Below are 25,817 nucleotides of genomic sequence, written 5' to 3'. Positions count from 1 at the left end.
TAGTTATATAAGATGAACAATTTAGATCATTACCAAAATGAGTCCAAATATAAATTAACTTGATCATGAAGTTAAGATCTTCAACTTTAATAAATTTGGACTCACTTGTTTTGAGAAGTAATTATTAATTTTTTTAATTTAAAAAAAAAATTAAAATAAATAGAAACATAATTCGACCTAAGGCTTATTTTGGGAAGATGGTAAAAAGTGACTTTTTGACTTTTAACCAAACTTTTGACTTTTTTAGACAAATGATTTGGAAAGTTGGTAACAAGTGACTTTTGACTTTTTTGATTAATGTTTTTTTATGATGTCAAATCATAATAAAATGACCAAACTACTCCCATTTATTGAAAATATTTACAACTTCACCTATGTAACACATTTTGACCCATGAGGGTAAAATTGTAATTTCACCGTTGACTAAAAACCAACTTCCCAAATGAAAAAAAAGACAAAAAAGTCAACTTTTAACTTTTACTACAAATCTAAAAAAGTGACTAAAAGCCAACTTTCCAAAATAGCCTTAAATAATTGCTGACTTTTTCTGGTCATGTTGTCAAAAGAGAGCTCTCACTTCAAACAAAACCAAACAAAAACTTCAAACAAAACCAAACCATACCATGCGGACTCGTATCAATGGCATTTGTACTTGGGCGGGCTGTCGGGTCCGGGTTGATTTGTGGGAGTTAATAGGCCCACCACATTGCGACGGCGAATGATTTGTATTGTGGTCTCCGCTTCATGATTACGACTCCAAATACATCCCAAGTGGGAGATAAACGACAACACAACAAAGTACAGGTATACTAGGCTAGGCAAATTGAGAGAGAGAGAGAGAGAGAGAGAGTGATATATCTTTGAAGGAATTGGTGAAGATGGTGAGCAAAACAGAGGAAGCACAAGTGAACAGGTTGGAGAATCAGGTGGACAATGGAGGAGGAGGTGCTTGGGAGTACCTTTGTCTCGTTCGGAAGCTCAAGCTTCGACGCTCCGACAAGGTCTTGAAGCACGGCTTGTCGATCTTGAACGACCCTAGTAAGCGATCTAGTCTCGGCCCTGAAGGTACACACACAAAAAAAAAACTTGTTTTTTCAATCCATGTAACGCGTAATTCGTAATACCTAATTGCTAGATTTGAATTGGGGTCCCAAAAGTACGCAGCTTTAAATTCTGTAATTGGGTACTTTAGATCTTTGGTTAAACTGTTGTGAGGTTTTTGGAATCAACTTTGCTTGATTGTGTTCGAATTTGATGCAAAACTGGGCCTTTTTATGGCTTCTGATCACTGTAGTCTTAATATTAATACTATGTTATTGTCATATATTTATTTCTGATATTGTTTGGGCAATTATCTGGGTTTCTTGTGAAGTTGTCGATGAATTTAATACTATGCAACTTGCACTTTACTTGCATGGTGAGAAAATGGCTGTTTGGAGGCAGCCAGGACCTCTAGTTCACCATCAGAGAGGGATACGATATGGCTAATCCCCAGTGTTTGATTGAAATAATTTCCTCAAGTAAGCCGCACAACATGTACATAAATTGGAAAAGCCTAAAATGATAAATACATGTATAGATAATTGCATAGTTGTCAAATTGAGATTCATACATGAATCAAAATTATAATTTTGTTAATCGTGAATAGAATCGAGAATCATTAAGATTCAGTACAAACTATAAAAAATGATGTTAAACAATTGTATATATGAAATAAATTGATTTTGACATGTATTATACTGTAGTTATTATATGAGGATATGATTACACTGTCTAATTGGGAAGGTATTGCCTTCATAATAAGAGCTGTGAGTCTAAATCGCAGCACTGTAAAATTATTCAAAAATCGTAATGTAATCTCTTGTGACAATTTAAAAATGGACCTAGGAACCCTGTGGAGTATATTAAGAAGAAAAATTTAAGTAAAATTCTTTCTTTTAAAATTTAACACACTTTAAAAGATATGAATGTTTATTGTTCTAAAAGAAAAAGAAAAGTAGTGTGAAACCATTAACTTGGCCCATGTAATATTGAACCATATTTATGTCACTAAAATAATAATAGATAATTCATTAGTGCAAATTACTTTAACCTTAAACATCCGTAGACGATGTATTTGACATTTTTTTGAGGGAAAAAAAAAATTTGAGGACATGTTGGGTCTTATTTGATCTTATTTAAAACTTTATAATTACCAAAAAAAATAACAAATCATGTATGGATATTGGTTATTTTCACACTAAATATCCTTAGAAGTTGTATTACGTCATTTTTACTAAAAAAAATGGGAGCTAAAAAAGGTTGGAATCTATCCGGCACGATAGTTTCAATTATTGCTTGAATCATAAAAGGTGAATCGAATATTGAATAGATTGTGAATTGTGCGATGCACTATAGATTTTATCCTAAAATAGATTCACATTCACTCATAGATTCGTATTGATCTATGCATGAATTGTGAATCGAATCGCAAATCCTAAGATTCTAATAACAAAGGATAATTGTTTATTCAAAATCTAATGTCTACCAAACCATCACCAACGACTCCTATCCTATCAAATTATCATCAACAACCAAAATATATGAGAGAGACGTGCACTAAATCTATAAATATCCTACCCCCCATTTGCTTATTAAAAAAAATACCCCCATTGTGGTTAACCTTGTCCTCAATGTTGGGTCTTCATTCCAAACCAGCGGTGGAGGTGGCCAACAGAATTATCATGAAATTTTAAATTCAAGAAAAATAACGTAGGACTTTGATGACTGACTTTGACTTCATAAAATCTGCATGAGTCAAAAAAATTGACCATAGTAGTGACCATTTGCATTCCACAATAAAATTTGCATCCACTTATGTATTTATTGTAAATGAATGCATCGACTGTTCCCTTGAATATTGGATTGATGAACTAGAATTCAAGTCATGAAGCCCTTTAGAGCGTTTGAGCAACCTGTCATCATTGCAAGATTTTTTTTTTTTTGAAAATTCAGTGGCTCGTTAGTTGCTTCATTCTTCGAGTTTGAGCAATATTTTCAACTCTTGCTTCTTTTAGTAATATATTGAGTGCCCGTTTGGAAACTTAGCTTTCTGAGTGGCTTTTTGACTTTTTTATGAGGTGAAAAAAATTAATTTGTTTGGAATGATATTTTAACTGAATAGATAGTTGTGAGGGAAAAAGTGATTGATTGATGCGTATAATGTGACATTTTACTAATGGGATTGAATTTGTTGGCTTTTTGGCTAGCCAAAAAGCCTTCTTGCCAAACGGGGCTTGAATTCAATCAAGTTTTTTTATGATTCATTCAATGGATTCCATTCTTCGAAGGTCTTTTTATGGCATTTTGAATCTTGATTGGTTCCACTGCATGAACTAGGCTGGAGGTTCTAATTCCAGTTATTACGAATCAAATTCAAGATTACCAAAAATAGAATAAAAGTAGATTGGAGGGATAAAATGGTTGTTTGGAGGCAGCCAAGATCTCTAGTCCACCATTAGAAAGGTATAAATAATTCTCTCGTGTTTGCACAGACTGTTTACTGAAATAATTTCCTCCCAAATTAAGCCATACGACATCTACATGATTACAATAAATAGGAAAAGCCTAAAAGATAATTTTTTATTCAAATTCTAATCTCTACCAAAAATCCGAAAAACTCCTATCCTACCAACCTGTCTTCCATGAGAAACATTTTATTTATCTTTAACCATAATAACTAGGGATGGACAAACACCGGGTTGGGCCAGGCTGACATTATATATTAAAAGTATATGTGTCATCCCAAACGCGGCCTAGCCCGACATTGAGCCTAACCTAGTCATCCCAAGCCCTGCCCTAAAAGAATGTCTAAATCCTAAGCCTGCCCACTTAACCCAATAAATATGAACTATTAATTTTTTTTTCCCTCTCTTGAACGACTATTAAATTATTTAAACTCTTTTAATAACTATTTGAATTTATGGTATTAATAAAATTTAATTATAAAATAAATATAATCTTTTAAAAAGTGCTTTAATTTAAATTATAGAAAGCATATATATGTGTATGTATTTTTCTTTATCTTTTAATTTTTATTTATTTATTTTATAACTAAATAATATAAAATTTAAAATTGATAATTTTTAAATGGGCGGGCCAGGCTGGGCTAAAACTCTTTATTCCAAACATAGCTTGAAAATTAAATGGGCTTAAAGAATTTGCCCAACTCGGCCCTATTGGCTAAATATTTTTCCTAAGCTCTAAAAATATTGGGCTAGGCTGGGCGGGCTGGGCAGGCCATCGGGCCGATGGCCACCCCTAATAATAGCTATGCAAATACATATTGGATCCCTATGTTACATGAACTCTACAAAATAAATCAAATACTCGTGTTGGACACCCGACCCTCGGACAAAGGTGTGGGATATGCGTCTGATACTTTCCATTGGACACTTCTCATATATTTGTATTTAAAACTATCTTATATGTATCATTTGTTGTGTAATTGCTATAAAACATCTTTTTGACGTTGTATGTTACATATAGTACCATTTTATCTCACATAATAGATTAAAAATATAAAAATATGACTTTTTTGTTGAGTTCGCGTATCCTTAAATTTAAGATCTAATGAGTCCAACCTTTAGATACGCACTACACCGGACACCCGTACCCAAGTCCATGGATCCTAATAGTTTCATTGAATTTAAAATGCCCCATAATTACTCGCATAATTCATCTTCCATAACTTGTTTTGCACTCTATACATAATTACTAAATTTTTCATCTTCCATAATTTGGGTTGTCCCAAAAATTACTTTAATTTGAACTTAAGTACCAACATATATGATGCTTGAGGATGAGAAGCATTATGTTTCTATTTAGTTTCCTCGTTTAATTTTGAGAAAAAAGACATTTTTTGGAGGACTAAAGGGATCTTAACAACCCTCTACTCATATATAGGGGCTTGCAATGGTAGATCTTATGCTTGATTTGCTTTGTTCAAATCCTAAAAAGCATGGACACGGACATGCGACATGAAACGAATATGACACGGACACGCCGGTACGCCAATTTTCAAAAAATGCAGGACACGACACGTAAGGGACACGCATAAAATATAAATTTTATATATTTATTATATGTTATATATATGAATATATCATTCAAAGATTAAAAAAAAAAAAGGCAATATGACACTAATTCCTATAAATTCATATGGTTCTTGTTTTATTATTGTATCTTAAGTTGTTTTGTTGAAACTTATAAATAGTTTCACCCGTGTCTAATCGATAGACATGTGTTTAAGTGATAGACACGCAAGTGTTCAAAGAGTGTCCGGGTCTTTAAAAAAAATTAAAAAATAGGACACATTTTAAAGAGTGTCGGACACGCGTCGGAGAATTGTCCAAAGAGTGTCAGTGTCTGACACGAACACGTCACGACATAGATATGTCACCTTCTTATAAGTGTCCGTGCTTCTTAGTTCAAATCTATATTACTTGGACTTGGGTGGGGTGTTATGTGAGGTTATGCGTCTTAATGCCCGATTCATTTAATTCTCATGTCTAAGGACATTAGGACCCGACTAGATTTCATATTTCCTAATTACTTTTTTAATTATTATTATTATTAAAATCTGAGCCTTTTGTATAGTTCCATGGTAAATTTGACTATTTAGGCATACTATTGGGTCCATATCCAACTAAGCATGTTAGACACATATTATCTCATACCCTTACTCAAGTGTCACTTGTCCAACATAATACTTCTCTAATGTAGAAGAGCCTATGTTACATAGGTTCAAATAATATAATCACAAATCAATTGAGGCATTGGCAATTAACAATTCTTTTATTTGCTTTATTATCCCCTCAAAGGGAAGTCTTAGTGCATGAGGTTCCCCGCACTGTGAGGTTTAGGGAGGGTCAACTACTAATTTATGCACTGGGAGCAGAGGGAATGAATATAAGTCTAACCTTCTATCATGATTGTCCTTTGCTTGTTATCTCATCTTCTTGTTTATAAGCCACAACTGACTTAGATATTTCCAATTTCCAAGTATGATTATCCAATAAATTTTGGAACAAATTTCATGGTCCAGAAGCTGTCTCTTGAAGGTTAAGTTCCGATGGATCATCCATTTAGATTCTTATCAAAATTTACTATGTGCAAGTTGGAAAATTTTGTTCCCATCCTAGGGGGTCCCTCTTGAGCCTTTAGTTATTTTTGTATTTAACCACAATTTTGAGCTTATACTTTAATTTTGGTATACCGTTAGACACATGGCTTCTCTTGGTAGGCTTCTCCTCTTGATTCTTCAACTCCTTTTATTTGACCCTGTACTTGCACACTTTGGCAAGTATGGACTCTGTTTTTCCTTTTTATTCTAATTGTAGACATGATGTAGACTTCTCTGCTCTGCCATGAAGCAAGAAAAGAAAATGGTATCATCTGCAAATTGAAGATGTGTCACTGCAATGCTGTTTCCCCCAACCTGTTAATTCTTTTAATTTAACTTTCCTGGTTAAGATCCCCCCCAAGCTTCCAACTTTCTCTTCTGTTCTTCTTGTTACAGCATTTTTATTTATTCTATCTTAGAAGCTGTTCACTACAGGTAACAAAATGTATGGAAATAAATTCTTTCCCTTTTTTTCTTGATTGGCACTGGGGTGTCCGGATCAAACCCCGACTAATCCCTAGGGGTCCACAAGTCCTCGACAAAGAGTTTCCTGCAAGTGCACCACGGTTAAATTCTTTCCCTTTCCCTTGGAAGGTAAAAGATAATTCATTTGTATATGGTTGAAACAATAACCCAATTAAAAGAGAATTGTGGAGATCCAAGCATCCGACTCATGTTGAAGTTGGCAATGTGATTTTCTCCAAAGTGAAACATGCGAATGTAAAAAATTCACCAGTTCAAAGAAAGTTTCTCTGTTGTGCACAATTATTATCAGGCTGTGAAGGTGCCTCATGTTTCAAATTATTGGTAGGGGACCAATTGTACTTTGTGCAGATGTTGATCATGTATTGCTTGGAATTTCATCTATCCAATCGTCGCAAAATGAGATAGCCACAACCAAACACAAGCTAAATTATGAGGCTAAGAGTATTAAAGTCAGCATTGAATGGTCAACTGTACTTGCATTATTTTATCAGTAATTAGTATCATGATGAATTTTAGTATCATAAGTATCACGAATTAGTATCATTGAATTAGTATCATGATGAAGTAGTATCAGTAAAAATTTTATCAGTAATTAGTATCATGGTCAACTGTACTTTCTAATGATAAATTTTTACTGAAATGGACATCTTAGGATGCCCTCCGTTTTTTAGCTTGAACCTCATATTAATGGGTGTTTTTCTTTCCTTTTTTTGTTATGTAGAATGGACTTTGTATGAGCAGGTTGCTATTGCAGCTATGGATAGCCAATGCCTTGATGTTGCAAGGGTAGAGATTTTTCTTTCTTTTATTTAGTTCTGGAATTGCTTTCCAACTCATTTGTCTCTATTGAACATTTGATTACTCTGGAACCTGCACACATTCATTTATCTTTAAGTTCTAATATAATGTTAGAATATGGAGATCTTCATAGACAGCTTAATTGGCCTTTCTAAAGGCTGAATAATTTTTTCGATAGCGAGTTCCATGCTGAACTGTTACTTGCTATGTGATATATCAGTAGCTTTAAGCAGTCTTTAAGTCTATTTCAGAGCAGTCTTTATCTAAAGAGGGAATAAAATCTGAGATCTGTAAATCATTGGATTTCCATCATCTGCTTAAAGGAGCTTAAGCTTTCTCTGTGAACTACCTATTCAACTTCTAAATATACTAACTTATAGAATTTGGTGCATCATTTGTTCTGAAGTGCGGCTCAAGAAGCCCCTCTTTGAGCATAAAATTTCCTCACATTTGTCTAGTTGAAGGGATAAGCCCTTTGGCGCAACAATGTAGTAATGGTTTCTTCTAAATTGTTTTGATTCATTGATGGTTTTTAAAGTCTTGAGAGTTTGAAAGAGACCTTAAAAATTTAGAGGCGAAGGGAACGAAAACAACTATAAGGAGGGGATGAGGATGCAATGGAAGTTGTAACCACTCCTCTCTCCCATCAAAAGTTTTATCATGTTCTCCCCACACGATCCACACCAATTCCAAAGGCACCAAACACCAAGCCTTTCCTCATTTTTTCTACTTGCCCTCCTCTCCAAGAATGAAAAAGCCCCCCCACCTTCCAAGGGAAAGCCCACTCCAAACCAAACATAATGAAGGATTAAAAGACCACAAATCTTGTGCTACCTCACAGTGAATAACATGAGACTTCCCATCGTGTGCAAACACAACACCAGCTAACGTGGATCTACTTACTCCTAATCAAGTTGTCAAATGGTCAAAATCTTTCTATACACTGCTGCCCACACAAAAAAAAATTCAACTTTAGAAGGAGCCTTGGTCCCTCATTCTCCCTTTCCAAGGAAAACATACCCACCTTGCCCACCTTGGTCCCTGATTAACCTCAAAATGTTTGTAATTTGACCTCATCCATCTGATTTTGTCCCTGACATCACCAAAGTAAGGAATAGCATAAAGATGCCCAAGAAGATCCAATACCTCCCCCAATCTCTCAATTATTTAGGTCTCTCCCTGCTAAGGTCAATATCCCAAAATACATGGCTGCCATATACCTTGATATATTCACGATACCTGCCTTTCTATTTGTCACAATGTGAACAATATGAGGAATGCTGTAGAAATACCCAATAAGTCACTTCCAACATATTTTTTGCCATGCCGTAAATGATTTTAGAACCTTGCTTGTTTACTATTCCCCACCTGTTATGGATGCCTTTCCACAACCCTAGACCACAAAACATAGTTAGCTTCTCTGATGCCTGCCTCCTACATGCACGCATGTTCGTACTCCACTCTTATCTCTTCCTCTTGCAAGCAAACATCCACAACCACTTTCCCAACAAAGCTTGGTTGAAGATTGTTAACCTTTGAATCCAGCCCTCCTCTCAATGGAGAACACACAATATCCGAATCCACTTGATGGCATTTGAACTCATCCCTTACCCCACCCTAAAGGAAATCATGTTGATTTGCCGAGGCTGTGATAGTGAGCAACATGAGCTAGGTAGGGAAGTCGGACAAGGTGCTTTTAATCAAGGTTAATGTCCCACCTTTGGACAAATAATGTTTCTTTCATTTCCCAAATTGCCTATGAAATCTCTCAATAATCAAATCCCAAATACCCTTCCTCTTGAGAAGAACCCAGTATGAAAAAGGCAAAGACTCCACTTTGCATCCAAGGATATCAACTTAATCTCCCACGTTTGGCACATCACAAATAGGAATAAGGTCCGATTTCTCCAAATTTACTTCATGCTTCCAGCTTCGAAACAACCTCAAAACACAAAAGCACACAACAAAGATATTCAATTGTTGCTCCTCAGCCTCCAAAAATATATTAGTATCATCAATATGAAGTAAATGGGATATCAATAATAAAAATCCATCAATTCACCTACTTTTGTTCCAATGCCCAATAAATTGCCTTCTCAATTGTACTGTTAAACACCTCCATAATCAAGATGAACAACAAAGGATACTAGGGTTCCCTAATGCGAGCCTCTTGATGTCTAGAAAAAGCGAAGCGGGGATCCACTAGCTAATATTGAGAGCCTGACAAAAGAAATACATAATTGGATTCAACCCTTCAATTTTCGCTTGAATCCCATTCTCTCCTAAACATTACATTAGGAGTTTCCAATTACATGGTTGTAGGCTTTCTCAATATCCAACTTACAAATAAGCAATTTTCATTGGTTGATGCATGGAAGGAAGATTGTGGGTATACTAAGAGAGGAAACCCATTTGGAGAGACACATAGATGATCATCTTCCATGAACCATGATCAACAGATCTTCCAAGAAGAAAAGCAAATTAACTAAGGTGGCTACTGAGGATGGGCTAGAAATAGCCTTTCGTTGATCCGCTCACCTCCGAGAATCATGATTAACATTGTTTACCGGAGACTTGGTTCACATATCCCAAGGAAGAAATCACAACTAGGGGTATATTCATATCTATTTTAGGTAGCCTTCTCACTAAACACAAGCAAGAGCTAGCTTGCATTGAGGATTGAATGAAATTCAACTGTAAGAAATCGTTGAATTTGCCAACAATGTTTGCCTTTCGAATCAAACAAACTAGGTAGTAGGGGCTTTATAGCTACTTTCATTCTAAACTGGACGAGTCAAGAGAAGAGACTCAAATGCTGAGGTCTGACAATGGAGCTAGGTGTTTTGGTGGTTGTTAACAATCCCTCTATTGACAAAGAGGATCTATGAGATTGCGAAGGTGATTGTTCTTGTGGTTAACTTTGGAACCCTTGAATGTGTGGGGCCACCATCTTGGAGGGATTGGGATGCAAATCGCAGCAGAGGCACATCATGATGAAGAGGAGTTTAGAACTCAAGATAGGTAATGTTTGGAATATGCCAAGTAGAGTGTTGATTGACGCTGAAGCTTGGCCGAGCTTGGAAATGGAATCCCTTGAAAATTTTAGTAGTGGGTCTCACGTGCTGCAGTGAGAATGGAGGAAAATGCATGTGAACAAAAAAGAGATGAGACAAGGTTGTTTGCCACTTCACGGGGGAGGAACTTGAGGGCAATACTCAGTTTTCATTTTCTTTCCAGTAAAATTTAAATGAATCTTAAGAATTATTTGGAAATCTGACTTAAAATTCGAGGTGATGCCACATTTTGATTTGCCAGAATGAATTATTCTTTTATCACTATAAGTTTCCAAATTTTTAACTTAAGAATTGAGTATTTAACAATTAGTAAGATATAAGTTTTCGAACTGTAGGGCATGTACCCAAAGCAACCCTGAGCTCGTGTGCCTCTTGAGTACAATAAATTAGCCTGAGCAAGAATTTTGGGGCTTGGCTTGAGCTTGGAAATTCTCCTTCCTTTTTGTGTTTTTTATTCTTTCCTTTCTCTTTTTACTGAGCCAAATGAAAATCTGATACAGGATTCTGCATAGTTTGTATGCAATGCTCATGATTGCTTACTGTTTTCCTCTACTTGGTTTTTACATTGAAATTTATGTTGTCAGTGAACAGAGTAGGCCATGTTGCTTTCTCCTATACGTAAATGGTGGAACCTTTTTACTTAACAGAAATTCAGTTGTCCATCCTGCATCCTTTTCCGCAAGTTATAGCTTCTTCATCTGTCCTATTAACTTTTAATTGAGATATCACAATAGACATGCTATTTACATGTAGTTAAAATAGTTCTTTTGATAAATACTTTTTTTCACTCCCAAAACCATTTCATTAACACATGCTTATAGATTAACCGCCTAATATGCATCAGATCATGTCAGATTGGGGAGGAGTTCATATTTATTGGGCTAAAACTTGTAAGGTATGGGGGTACATTACTCCAATTTAGAACAGTATCCATTGCTTTTTCACATGTTGCAGTAGACGCTATCAATTGCTGGACTCTGTTCTGGATATAATTGTCTTTGTATTGGTATTATCTTGTGAACATGACATGTTGGTTAGTTTCTTTTATTCTACTGCTGGGGAGTGAGGAAGTAGTCCCTTCTCTTTTCACTATTCAGGTCTCACTGGGTTTTGGTTAGATGGGTGGTTGAAATTTGAATAGTTGGAGAAGAGGGTATGGAGTTATAGGTAGATCAGTGTGGGAGGTCTCATTAGAGGGGGAGTATACACAATGGGGAAGTTGAAGCATTTGGATGTTCTTCTTGTAATTGTTTTTGGGCTGTAAGGGTGATGCTTTATCTTTGTGGATTATTTATTTTAGTTTTGTTACGTTTTCATGTAATGAGACCGAGTGGATGTATGGTCTTCTTGCTCACTTTGACACAATGTGTATACATATGTTGTGGCCCCTTGGAAGTCCTGGTGATTTTTCTTATTTGTCAAATAATTACCTGTCAAATAAAAGCAAATGCATGTAGCTTCTCTCATCATTCCTTGAACTATGTATCTGGCATTGCATCTACGTATGCATATTTGGACTGGCAGTTATATTTGGTATTCAATCAGTTGAACATGAAGTTGATGCAATTTATACCATGAATTCGTATGCAGGACTGCATAAAGGTTTTACAAAAGAAATTCCCTGAGAGCAAGAGGGTTGGTGAGTTCAACTAACTTATTGCTATATAATGGCATTGAAATTCATTTATTTGTTTATTATTATTATTATTATTATTGGAATAGGTAGCCTTTGCACGCTTACTTATGTTGGTCGTTTTTGAGTGACATGACTTAAATTCATGGCCCATATTTTATGTCAAAAATAAGTTGGTCGTTTTTGAGTGACATGACTTAAATTCATAGCCCATATTTTATGTCAAAATATCCTGGCCAGTGAAATATCTCAGAAAAACAATATGCTCAATACTGACATCATTTTCATTATTCTGGGTACCTCTTCTGCCTGCAGTCACTCTAGCGACAGTGGCATTGCTGCAAAATGGTGGTATTTTCTAAACAAATGCCTGGAATGAGACCACATTGCCCCAAAAGGTGGCCAACTGACATAAGTTGTGTCAATATGTAGTCACATGCACAAACACCATGCCATGGGTGGATGAGGCCTATATATATGATTTGAGATCTTGAAATTTGAGGCTATAGAAATAAATGGGATGAGAATTAAAGTGGTTAATGGTTATGTTATAAAATGATATTTTAGTGATTCATATAAGATATTTATTAGGGCCCTTTCGAACTTTAGACTTAATTTATTTTGTTTTTTCCCCCCCTCTATTCTTTTCATAAGTAGTATATGTAAGGATTAATTAAAAAGTTAAAAAGTCACCAATTGAGGTGCATCCCATGTACATGTGGCACATACCATGAAGCCTGTCCGTCTCTAAGAAGGAACAACTAGAAAACTCAAAGCATCATCAAGGGAGAGATTTATAGGCCTTTGATTTTGTGAACAATGTTAGCTACTCCTTCAATTAAGTGTCAAGTTCTCTCCCTAGAAATGTGCATTGCGCAGAACAGAGTAACACTCTTCACCTTCTTGTAATTTATGTGTAATTTCGGTTTTTTGAGTTCAAATACATAATGCAAAAAAGTTCCATGATAAGTTTTTTCAGATGTACTTGAAAGCTTTGGTTTTGCGTTGGAAAATAAGTCAAGTCATTGTGTCTTATATTTTTTACACACTTTAATAACTATGGTCAAAGTGGAGGATCAGCAAGTTGTGAATCGTTTTGGGAAGTCATGGTGGTTTCCAATGTGGCTCAAGATCACTGGAGAAGGGCTGGGTGAGATCAGAAGGGCAGTAGAGGACTTAGGTCTAGTGAACAATAGTTAGTACCTGGGCAGAATGATCTCTCTTCTTATTAAATAGGGGAGGAGGCCTTCTATTTAAAGAAGGGTTGGTCATGACAGCATGCATTGGTAATTTTTTTTAGATATACTTGGAGGCTTTGGATGGTCAATATTGGTTCTAGCGAACGTTGGACAATAGTTAGTGCATGGGTGAAGTGATCTTTCTTTTTATATTGCACAAGGACCAGTGGAGGTCTTTTCTCTATAGAAGAGTCAGTCCAGAGGGGCAGTCAAATGGAGCCTATTTGTGTGCTCTATTAGACTTGGGGATAGGTGGCTGCCAACTTTTGGCCTACAATGAGATGCAGAGGTCATTTGTATTAGGTGCTGGAGTGCTCATAGATGCTGCAACGGCTAACTGATGTATGACTCTGCATCTATTGCTTATTATGGCTTAGAGATGTCTTCAAAGGAATCCTCTCTCCAAGATTGGTCGAGGAGTAGGTCCCTTGAGAGAGGATAGGAAGTGTAGATGAGTCACATACTAGTGACTTTGGACAAATTATTGGCTCACTTTTTAGGGGATATTTTAGGAATTCTGCAGAGGGATTGTGAGGATCAAATGAAAAATCCTGATCAAGAAGTTCCCAAGCATGAGAAATGTGATGTGTATTTGACAGAAAATTCAGAAGGTATTGAAGACCAAGCAGTCATAATTGAAGGGCAATCACATCCTACACCAAAAAGGGTTTTACCAAAAGAAGAGCTTCCTATTGACCTATGAAGCAACCAATGCTTTAATCAAGTTAGACAAAGTTGATTTGATTGGTGTTGAGGATTTTCTTTGCGTGTTCAATCCATGTCTGGTGGATGTCGTCAACAACTTGAAAACCAAGATTAATTGGATTTTGAAGAAAATAAAGAAGTTAGCATAATCGAAGTATTTGACTCACTTGCATGGATGAATTCAATATTTAAAAGGGAACTCGAGGTTGAGTTTTTTCCTCAGTCGGGGAGGATGATGTGGAACATGGAGTTCAATATTCATGCATGCGTGCAACAAGTTTGGCATGGAGGCTTTATTTACAATTTTATAATTTGATGTCTTTAGTATTTATATTTATTTTTTAATTATGAGTCTTATTAATATTTGGTTTTTTTATTTTATTAGGGATTTTAGTTTACTTTTTTCTGTTAGGGTTATTAGCTTATAAGTAAGAGTGTTTGGCATGGTATTATTTGGAATTGATTAATAAGATTGGGAGCGTTTTAAGGTTGTGGCTCCTGTGTGTGCTTAGGTTCACCCCACGAACCATGACCAAGGTACTAACCCTAGGTCTTTCTTTGAGCACAAGTTACTATGAGAGTCTTGTTCTATGAAGCACGGACACTTCTCCGGAGGCAACGTATGGGTGTCGGACACTCTACCTAACGTGCCCTCTTTTTATTTTTTGGAATTTTTGTAGCCAGACATTCTTTTGGACACTTTTGGACATGTTGAAGACAGAGAGAAACCCTAACCCAGGAGACAGAGAAAGAAACCCTAACCCATTGAAGATAGAGAGAGAGCAAGAGAAAGAGAAAGAGAAAGAGAAAGGGTGAAGAACTTGTTGAAGCCCTAGATCGAGGCTAGATCGATGTATGTTCTTCCAATCTGTGTGTTTTTTACTCTCTCTCTCTCCGTCTGTTCGGTGCTCTTTATTCATTGGCAAACTTGTTCATCTTCTTTGACTCTCTCTCTTCCTCTGTTCGGTGCTCTCTATGTATCGCTTCTTTCGTCTCTCTCTCTCTGTTCGTCTCCCTTGTTCGACGCTCTCTCTCCTTTTTTGTTAGACTCTCTCTCCCTTCTTCGTGTTACTATCTCTCTCCCTCTTTTATTCTTTATTTCTTCTTCTTCTTCTTCTTTTTTTTTTTTTTTTGTGTGTGTGTGTGTGTACCTTTTTTGTTATTAGTAATAAAAAAATCTTTTTTTCCCCTCTTTTACTTTTTTCTATATTTTTTAATATTCTTGTTTGCTAAGCATTAACATATAGAATAAATTATTTTTATTTGTACAAAAAAAATTAATTTGGGAATGATATTTGATATTAAAGTAAAATAAATAAATAGAATAATTTTTTTTTTAATTTTACATAATAAATAAAAAAATTATATATATTGAGCGTGTCTCCAATGTGTCGTGTCCCCCATTTTTTTAAAATTTGCGTGTCCATGTGTTCGTGTCGTGTCCTGTGTCTTGTGTCTATGTCCGTGCTTCATAGGTTTTTGTAGGTGCTTTATGAGGTCTTATAAGTTGAGGAGGATAAGTTACTTGACTAGAGAGCCACTTTTCTGAGTCCAAGGAAACCCTAATTAGGTCACAGCATAGGGTGGGGCATGCTTGGCCAAAGAATGGGTGTGTTTGGGCTTTTTAGTTGGACATGTGGCGACACCTTATTGCTCCACGTGGTGTTCTATTCAGTTGCCTTGTGTTGGTGAGGTCTAGCATCGTAATGATGCGGATAGGCTGCATGGATTAGGAATGCATGTACCTATAATAATGATCTAAAATGGGGTAATCCACAATCACCAAGTTGTCTACAATGAAATATAAAAGATATGTTGCAGTTTTTTCCTTGTGTAGCCTATGAGGCTATGACTCATTTACTTAATTCCTTCAATTACGTTACTCCGGATTTTCTGCAAGACAGAGTGGAACCATTTAAATCCACAGCACAACCAGTTCTCTCCTTTGGAAATTTGGATAGAATATCTTATCCTTGTGACGATTGTATCCATCTTAACAAAAGTTTGTTGATTTTGTTCTTTTTGTGGTACAACCTTGCATCCTGTTGGTTGTTTCTACCTCATCAGTTAAGACATTATAGGTGGTCATTGCATCAATTGTATGAATTGGAAGATAGCTTACAGGACTTAACTGAGAAAGTACTAGGTTCGTGGTCAGTAATTCAGGACATAGTACTTTCTCAGTTAAGTCCTATAGTACTGTGCCCACTTTTTTTGGGGTAAATATATATATATATATAGAGAGAGAGAGAGATGGTTTTCAAAATCCTTTAGAGCTCTATGTGACTTCTTGTTGTGGTGAAGTTTGTCACACAATCGCAGGATGTATCAGTTGATAGTGGACTGATCCCGCTGATAAGGACGTATTGTTGCCTATTGGATCAGTAAGGGTAGTTTCTATTTGAACTATACATCAACTACTAGTTAGATTGATGATGCAGAATATAAGAAGCTCAAGGAAGGTTAAATTTAAAGAAGTGATAATATTTAGACATTGGCATGATTTCATAGAGAAACTGATAGAAATCTTCTATAATTATGTTTCTAGTATTATTAGTCTTATTTTGTAATTATATTTATGTTTTCTAGGATTTTAAGCTTAGGGGTATTTTGGTAATTTGCAGAATTTCCGAATATGCCCATGAGTCGTCTTGTGGGTCAAATTAGTTAATTAGTCTTTGTTTTTGTTTCTTGTTTAGTCTTAAATTAGTTTTAGAAATCAAAGATATTTTAGTAGTTTCCTTTTTTGGTTATAGTTGGTTAGAAAGTCTCCTAGTTCTATATAAAGGCATGTAATGCTTATATTTTAATAGAGTTATATTTTAGAGAATTTTGAGAGCTTTGAAACCTCTTTAGGTTTGTGTGATGCAACCCTAACTCTAGGTGTGATACATAGACCTATCTTCTTTTCTTCTTCCTTTTTCTTTTATGTTTCAATTTACTATTCTCGGATTACTATTCACAGCCCTTTAAAAGTGCACTTTTCAACCTCAAAACTCCTTCCAATCACTCCCAAATCAACCCTAATCCCTTCCCCTACCTATTAGCCTTCAATTTAACCCTTTAAACCCTAAATTACTCGCTCTGTTTTCAAAATTCAGCATTGTTCTGCATCAGTTTGGTATCAGAGCTTAAGGTTTCGCCATGATATTTTCACATTGTGGGAGATCCAATACAAGTGGATTGACTTGGGAAGAAGGTAAAGTGCTTCTTAGAGAAAATATTCGTCTAAGGGATCTTCAAGATGATTTTCTTGATCAATTGTATGCTCTTGAGTAAGGTAATATGCATGTGATTGATTATGCAAGAAAATATAAGGAGTTATTTATCAAGTCTAGAGTTGTCGAAAGTGAACGGATGACTATTACTCGTTTCAAAAGTGGATTGAGATTTGGAATTAAAACAGAGATGTCTCATGCATATTTGGAAGATCTCGAAGATGCTATTGAAATAGTTATGCAATTTGAGTTTTTTGTAAAATTTAAGGACAAATCTATAGTTTTGAAGCTTGTGCAAAATGGAAAGACTGTCTAACAAGAGAAACCAACAAAAACTCCTAAACAAAGGGCTAAGGTGCCACAAGAAGATGATGAAAAGCCACAAGAAGATGCACCAAAACCAAATATTGTTCTTAGGGATGAAAACCGTACACAATTGAAATTGCATGCCAATGAATATGTTCAGAATTTTCCTAAGATGAAGGATGACTAAATTTTGAAGGATAATGAGGCACTTATTGATGATGCAAAAGAGCCTCAAGAAGATCTAGTTATTACTCAAGTAAAGGCTAGAGTCCAAAGCGAGGGTCGTCTTGTGGGTCAAGTTATTTAATTAGTTTTTGTATTTGTTTCTTGCTTAGTCTTAAATTAATTTTAGAAGTCAAAGATATTTTAGTAGTTTCTTTTTTGAATAATTCTTGGTAGCTTGAATTGAGCTTGCCTGAATGGCCCGAATTTGTGCTTGCCGGACGACTGGCTGAGCGACCGTCCAGATGAACAGTGCAACACTTGTTTATTGCGGTTGTCACATTGTCGATTGCGGCTATCAACCTTCTTGCCGGATGACTGGCCAGATGACCGGCTAGTCGATCGGCAAGCCAAAATTCAAGCCATTCGGGGCAAGATGAAATTCTAGCCACCAATCATGGTTCTTTTATTTATTTATTTTTTTCACAATTGGTTTAAGAAATCTCCTAGTTCTATATAAAGCCATGTAATGCTTATATTTTAATAGAGTTGATATTTTAGAGAATTTTGAGAGCTTTGAAGCCTCTTTTGGTTTGTTTGATGCAACCCTAACCCTAGGTGTGATGCCTACGAAATCTAGGTGCGATACCTAGACCTATCTTCTTCTCTTCTTTCTTCTTCTTTTTGTTTCAATTTACTATTCTCGGATTACTATTCACAGCCCTCTCAAAGTGCACTTTTCAACCTCAAAACTCCTTTCAATCACTCCCAAATCAACCCTAATCCCTTCCCCTACCTATTAGCCTTCAATTTAACCCTTTAAACCCTAAATTACTCTCTGCTTTCAAAATTCAGCGCTGTCCTACATCAATTGATATATTTGTTTATAGAATTGCTGGATATATTATTGAAATACTTGTTCAAGACTCTTAAAAGATCCTCCTCTAATATTGTGAATGCAGTTGACGTAATAGTTCTTAGTGACAAAAGGGTGTGGCAGCCTGGATTAGAAAATGCCTATTTTTTTTTTTGAATTGCCATGGTTTATAGTACTAGTTTGGCATAATTACAGGTCGGTTAGAAGCAATGCTGCTTGAAGCTAAGGGATTGTGGGCGGAGGCAGAAAAAGCTTACTCAAGCCTTTTGGAGGATAATCCACTGGATCAAGTAAGTTCCTATACAGGTTCTTCACGAGCTGACATTCATTTTTAATCGAATGGTTCAACTTCTTCCTTTGCAAGAAAAGGGATGCTGTCCTTTCTAGTGGAGATAGAAAAACTAACCCTATGTCTTACACGTCAACTCTTTTTCATTATTCTAATTCAGGTAATTCACAAGAGGAGGGCAGCTATGGCAAAGGCCCAAGGCAATCTTTCAGGGGCCATTGAATGGCTAAATAAATATCTGGAAATGTGAGGAAGATCTCAAAAGCATACGTTTTCAATTTTATCAATGTTCTAACTTGTGTGGTTGCATGGTTTGATTTTTTTTATTTTTTATTTCCAGATTTATGGCAGATCATGATGCCTGGAGGGAACTCGCTGAAATATATGTCTCTCTACAAATGTGAGATACTTGTAGTTTGTATTTTACAGGAAAACAAGTAATTAAATATTGAGTATTTCTCTACTGTTTGGAGAATTTATAGGTTACCTTAGCTTGTGCTATGTGTTCTCTTTTTTCTTTTCCTTTTATGGTTTAACTAGGTACAAGCAAGCGGCTTTCTGCTATGAAGAGCTGATCTTATCTCAACCAACAAATCCACTGTATCACCTAGCCTATGCCGATGTAAGTGGAATTTATTTTAGGGCTTTATATTTTTTTTGGAAATCCATCTGTTTCCCGGGAAAAGTAATAGTTGTAGAGACATATGTCATGGATAAGGAGTTTCCTTCTTGTTTTCCTCTTAGGGTTAAAGCACAAAACACTACCCAGTACAAGCCCTAGTGAGAACTTTTCGTGGGACATCATTTTACATAAGTTGCATTAGGTATGATTTAGCTTGTCTCACAGAATGCTATTGACAAGAAAGTGGTAAATTCTGGATTGTTATTGGAATCAAAATCTTGGTGATCACTGCCACAATTTTAAATTTATTAGGCCAAAGAGCATTCTTGAAGGATGTAGACGGTGTATGACTAAACATGCTCAAATCTACACAGCTGGCTTGTTTCCTATTTCTCTGAAATTTGTCTAGACAAGTGGTTGGTTTTACCTATCCAAGGAAAATTGCTTCATTTCCTTCAGAATCAACTCTGATTTTTTTTTCTTTTTTCTTTCTTTCTTTCTCGATTGACTGAGGATTATAGAAGTCATTAACATTCTAAAACATATCATAAGATGATGATGTTGTAAGCTTTAACCGAGCTCTTGTTGAAGCAAATAAGACTGTCCTGATTGGGCTGGATCCAAGGAGTGGGACTAGTGTTTTTCATGTGGCTCCCCCTGTAGTAATGTAGTATCTTTTTCAAAAGCTGAATATCTGATTGGGTATCTGGCTCGAAGAAGTCAGCAACATGTTTGAGTAAATTGGTGTGTGAGAGTATGGGATATAAAGTTGTGGCTCATGGTTATCTTGTTGGGTGATTGTTTTTATTTTACATAACATGTTAGATGACCTTATAGATTGCCAACAAACACCATCCTATTCTAGGAAATTCTTATTGTTGGGCCAAAGAGAAGTTTGCGAAAAATAACCAATAATATAATGCCAAAGCCAAATGAATAATAAGAAGAATACATAGACAAGACTAAATGAGAGAGAGAGAGAGAGAGAGAGCAACCACAAAAGAAACGCCAAGAATTTATGTGATTCGGCAATTGCCTACATTCACGGCCTAGGCTCCTATGAATCCACTATAATCAAACACAGAATACAAGGGAGACGGTAAATTACCTCACTTGACTGAATACAATAACTTCACTTTCAACAGCACAACTCGCACAAAGTCTCCTTTGGTGTGGTTGAACCCACAGTGGAACACTAAAAATGAAGGCTATAGTTCTCTGTGACTAGCATTTAAAGAGTAATGTTTCATTTGAAGCCTCTAAAAAAACCATGGTTCAAAGTCTTTTACTATATTTTCTCTCTACCCAAAACACTATGAGTACCACCTTTTTGTAGGTGCTGAATGAAACATCTAAATGCTTCTATGCATGTACGACCATTCGAATTACCAAGCAAGGTAACTACTCTTATTTGGAGTTCTAAGCTCATGATGCATTTAAATGAGTCCATTGACCTTGCTCTTGCAATTACTTGCTTTGAAATATCCAGTCATGCATGCATCTTTTCAATAATTTATTCAGATAATAAAGAATGAGCGTCGGCCATCTCTTGCACTTCCTTATGCATGCAATAAATGCTATTATAGGCTGCACCCACACAATATCAGATATCTTGATTCTATTGTGTTTAAGATGGATAGAAGTCCCAACACCATGGTTAAATTCACATGTCCGAATTATTTGGTTTGGAAACCTAAAATGGAGGACATTCTTTACTACAAGGAATTGTATGATCCAATTGACGATAAAGGGACCAAGCCAAATGACAAGATCAATAAAGAATTGGAAAATGTGAATAGAAAGACCATCGACACCACCAAACAATGGTCAGTTAGGTGTAGGAATATTGATAATGAGTGGTGGTTATTTGGGGTATATGGTCCTAATAGTTTTGGGAGAAGGCAGGAGTGGTGGGAGCAGCCTGTAGGTCTATATGGGTTGTGTTATTCCAATTGGTGTGTGGGGGGAGATTTTAATGTGGTTATGTTTCTATCATAAAAGCTCAATGGGACCTCAGTTAACAGAGGAGAGGGATTTTGACTTCTTTATTAGAGATTGTGGTTTGATTGATCCTTGTGTTCTTAATGTTGGATTCACTTGTTTAATCTTTTCGAGAGGGTGGTCTGTTGTATGTTGGATTGTTTCTTGTTTTCAGTAGGATGGGATGAGATTTTCCCAAACACAAGGCAGGGGGTGTACTTCTATGAATCATTTCTGATCATTGTCCTGTTGTGATTGAGAGTTTGTTTAAATGGGGACCATCATCTTTCAGGTTTATAAAATGTGGTTAGAGGCATCATTCTTTTAAAGACAATTTTGAGGATTGGTGGACAGGTTGTAGATGTCAAGGATGGAGGGTTTCAAATTCATGAGGAAATTGAAAATGATGGAGAGATTGAAGGAGTGGAATAGAGAGGTTTTTGGTGGCCTGAGCAAGAGGAAAAAGGAGCTTACCCAAAGAATAGAAGAGCTGGATATTATTGAGGTGAGGGATGGTTTGGATGGAAACTTGAGGAATGAAAGGATTGAATTAAAAGCTAAGTTTGAAGAAAGATTTTTTACGGAACAAATCTTTTGGGCTCAAAAGACCAAACTATGATGGTTCAAGAAGAATTCTACTAGGAATAAAGCTTTGAAGCTCCTCCTATTAAGAATAAAACTTTGAAGCTTTACATTTTTGCATATGAGAATTCTATTGGGAGTCTATTAGCTCAGGATAATGACAGTGAAAAGGACCAGGCAGTTTATTATCTCAGCCGGCTTCTAACTCTTGTTGAATGTAGACACAATCCAATTGAGAAATTATGTCGTGTATTTTTCTACAATAAAAGTGAGGCATTATATGCTTCTTGTTTTAGTTTACTTGGTTTGCAAAACTGGTCTCATTAATGATTTGCTTTCTCGGCCTATATGAGAGGCCGAATTGGCAAATGGGCTTTGGCATTAATCGAATTTTCCTTTCAATACATTCCTCAAAGAGTTGTGAAAAGATCGGCCCTGTCAGATTTTCTTGGTGATCATTCTTGTCTAGAAATCGACAATGAATCTGCATTTGGCCTGGCCTCTTGTGTTTCTTCATTCCTTGGACTTTGTTGTTTGATGGTTCTAAGACTGATCGAGTTTTTGACTGGAAACCTGTGTGTAAACCTCACTGTACATTACCCGTATAACTAGCTCATCTTCCCTGACTGGTTAAAGGGCTTTCCAATTTACCTATGTTGATAGCTGTTGCTATCAAGGGTGATAAAATAGAAATAAAAAGTTCTTTTAGAGTTTGGAACCTCTTACCGACTGGTTTTGGAATTAGACATCGGAAAGGTTTTCAATGGAGTTTCAAGTGACGGGCTTGTAAAATTAATTATTAATTGGACGTAGATTGAGATGTTGGAATCCAATGTTTCCACTTCCGTTCTATGAAGCACGGACACGGGACACGCAAATTTTGAAAAAATAGAGGACACGACACGCTGGGGACACGTTTAATATATATAGTTTTATTTATTTATTATGTCTAAAATAAAAAGAAAATCATTAATTTTTATACAATTACAATAATAATAAAATTAATAAACATATTTTAAATTTTTTTTTAATAAAAATGAGTTTTTTTAAATAAAAATAATTTATTTTATAAATTTTAGGTTTAACAAAAACAAGGATAAAAAAAAAAGAAAAAAGAAAAAAAAGAAAGGGAAGAAAATAAAGGAGAGAGAGAGAGAGAGAAACGCGTGAAATAAAAAAGAGGGGAAAGTGAATCGGCAAAAGGAGGGAAAGTGAAATCAGAGAGAGAGAGAGAGAACAGGAGAAGTCGAAGAAAAGGGAGGAGAAAAAGAAGGAGACATAAGACGAAGAGGACGAGGCGAAGAGGAAGAGAGCAGACGAATACCTCAGCTTCTTCAATTGATCTGAACAGGTTAGGGCTCCTCTCCTTTCCTCTCCTCCCTCGATCTCTGTCTCTATCTCTTTCTCTGTCTTCTCTCCTCTCCTCCCTTGATCTCTGTCTTCTCTCCTCCCTCGATCTCTTTCTTTGTCCCTATTTCTCTTTCTCTGTCTCCTCTCCTCCCTCGATCTCTCTCTCTTTCTCTCCAACAGTTAGGGCTTCGATCCACCTCAGGCGTGTCCGGAAAGTGTCACAGCGTGTCCATGGTGTCTCCGACTGCAAAAATTCAAAAAAAAAAGGACACATTAGAGAGAGTGTCGGACACATGTCCACCGCGTGTCCGAAACTCGTGCGCAGGCCCTAGGAACGTGTCAGTGATTCATAGCCTCCGTTTGTTTTGGCGGAAAATATTTTTCAGAAAATGTTTTTTTACATTTTCTGGTGTTTAGTGCAACGAAAAACAAAAGTCAACTGAAAACATTTTCCATGATAAATAGAAAATAAATCTATTTGGGCGGAAAATGTTTTTCACTTTTAAAAGGTGGAAAACATTTTCTGAACTAAGGTTTTACCATTGCCGCCACCGCCGCCGCCACCACCATCACCGCTATTGCTCCTACCACCGCCACTGCCATCGCCACCGCCACCACACCATCACCACCACCACCACTACTGCTGCCGCCACACCACTACTGCCGCCGCTGCCGCCGCCACCTCTACCTTCACCCCGCCGCCGCTACTACTACCACCATTAACGCAACTATTAGTGCATTAGTTTCAAGAATGCAACCAAATATAGGAAAAAGTTCTTCAGAAAATGTTTTTCGTTAAAAAATGTTTTCCGCCAAAACAAATGGAGCGCAACTGGCCATTTGAAATTATGTGCTTTTCTGAACCTGGCTTTTTGAGTGGACAGAGTTCGCCCCTTCAAGGTTCTTTTCGCTAATGAATTTTTCACTTGATAAAAATTGTTTTTGGGTTCTAGTTGGCTTGGACGGGGCTGTCAAAAATTGCCCAAACTGGTATGCAATATTGAAACTGAAGATTAAATTGTTTTTGGGTTCTAGTTGGCTTGGACGGGGCTGTCAAACTGAAGATTTACATTTGCAAGTAACTAGTGATGGGGATCAGAAAGGCATTAGATGACAACCAATTAAAGAAAATAGGGATTTTATTTATGTTTCCTTTTAAAGTTTTTTTTTTTTTAATTTAATTTAATTTAATTTTTAAAATTTAATAAATTATTTGTATATTCTATTTTTGGTGACATTAATTAGATTTTGATGAATAATATTGATTATTGACATTGATATTGAGTGATACTTTGGGATTGTGGTCCTCGATTTCTTCTTCTTGATTATTTTTCTCTTCTTCTGGTTTTACACTACATAGTCTAAATCTGCTGCTTGGGTGAACCATCAAAGTGCTGTCAGATGTGACTAGGTGATTATTATTATTGTATTTTTGATCTACATAGGTCTCTTCTTATTTTTTGGCACATAGAGCTCTCCTGTTTATGAGAGTATTGAAGTTTCTGTTGCATGGTACAATCCACTAAGGTTTAATCAGGTTCCCCAGGATTAGTTGTGCCCTTTTTTTTTTTAAACCACGCTTGTTGCATGTTATCAAGTTCTCTCAAGTTCTAAACTTTAAGGAAAGCCGAACTCTTAATGATATCAATTGAATTGAATCTTTTGCATTCTTTGGCTTGAACAGGTGCTTTACACACTTAGTGGACTGGAAAACCTTCAGACAGCTAAGAAATATTATGCATCTGCAATAGACTTGACCGGTGGCAAGAACACCAGAGCACTTTATGGTGTTTGCTTGGTGAGCACTCACTCTCTCTCTCTCTCTCTCTCTCTCTCTCTCTCTCTCTGTGTATATATATATATATATATATATATTTGTTTTATGGTTGCCAAGTTGTATGACTGAAACAAAGTCCTATTCCTGTTATTTAGTGTACGTTTGGCATCGGACAGCTGACAAAAGGACGTAACAAGGATGACAAAGAGAAGTCAGAGTTGCAATCTCTGGCAGTGACAGCATTGGAGAAAGACTACAAGCACACAGCTCCCGGCAAGCTTTCTTTGCTTAGTTCGACCTTGAGAAGCTTAAAACTGTCATCATAACTACTCTTCCCTTTTGATTGGAGCTTTTAATTATTGCCCCCTTACTCCGAATTCAAAGGGGGCCTAACTACAGTTTAGTCAATTTCTGGTTTTTTGTCGTACTCTATATTGTTTTTTTTTTTTCAGTTCCTAAAATGAGGATGTATTTCTTTGAATGCGAAATAATAAACATGTGTTTTAGTTTTTATTGCCCTCTAGCCAAATTCGAGATAATATATTTTTTGTTGATTC

General features: G+C 36.2%; 1 protein-coding gene across 2 annotated transcripts; it reads left to right on the top strand.

The window, feature by feature from the left end:
* The first annotated feature begins 575 nt into the window (after positions 1-575).
* Positions 576-25,817, top strand: LOC114265918 (uncharacterized). 2 transcript variants are annotated; one of them, XM_082915434.1, is made up of 10 exons: positions 731-1,065; positions 7,371-7,435; positions 11,366-11,416; positions 12,112-12,160; positions 18,856-18,950; positions 19,110-19,195; positions 19,290-19,349; positions 19,490-19,571; positions 25,168-25,281; positions 25,416-25,817. In XM_082915434.1, exons 1-10 carry the CDS (start codon positions 879-881, stop codon positions 25,584-25,586), a joined length of 960 nt encoding a protein of 319 aa, XP_082771560.1. In that variant the 5' UTR covers positions 731-878; the 3' UTR covers positions 25,587-25,817. The 2 variants fall into 2 exon arrangements, with proteins under 2 accessions (XP_028062591.2, XP_082771560.1); XM_028206790.2 differs by lacking the exon at positions 11,366-11,416 and having other exon boundaries at positions 576-1,065.

Source organism: Camellia sinensis, chromosome 2 (assembly GCF_055761805.1).
Source record: "Camellia sinensis isolate YWXY chromosome 2, ASM5576180v1, whole genome shotgun sequence".
In the NCBI taxonomy this organism is placed as follows: domain Eukaryota; kingdom Viridiplantae; phylum Streptophyta; class Magnoliopsida; order Ericales; family Theaceae; genus Camellia; species Camellia sinensis.
This window is presented reverse-complemented; position numbering and strand designations above follow the sequence as displayed.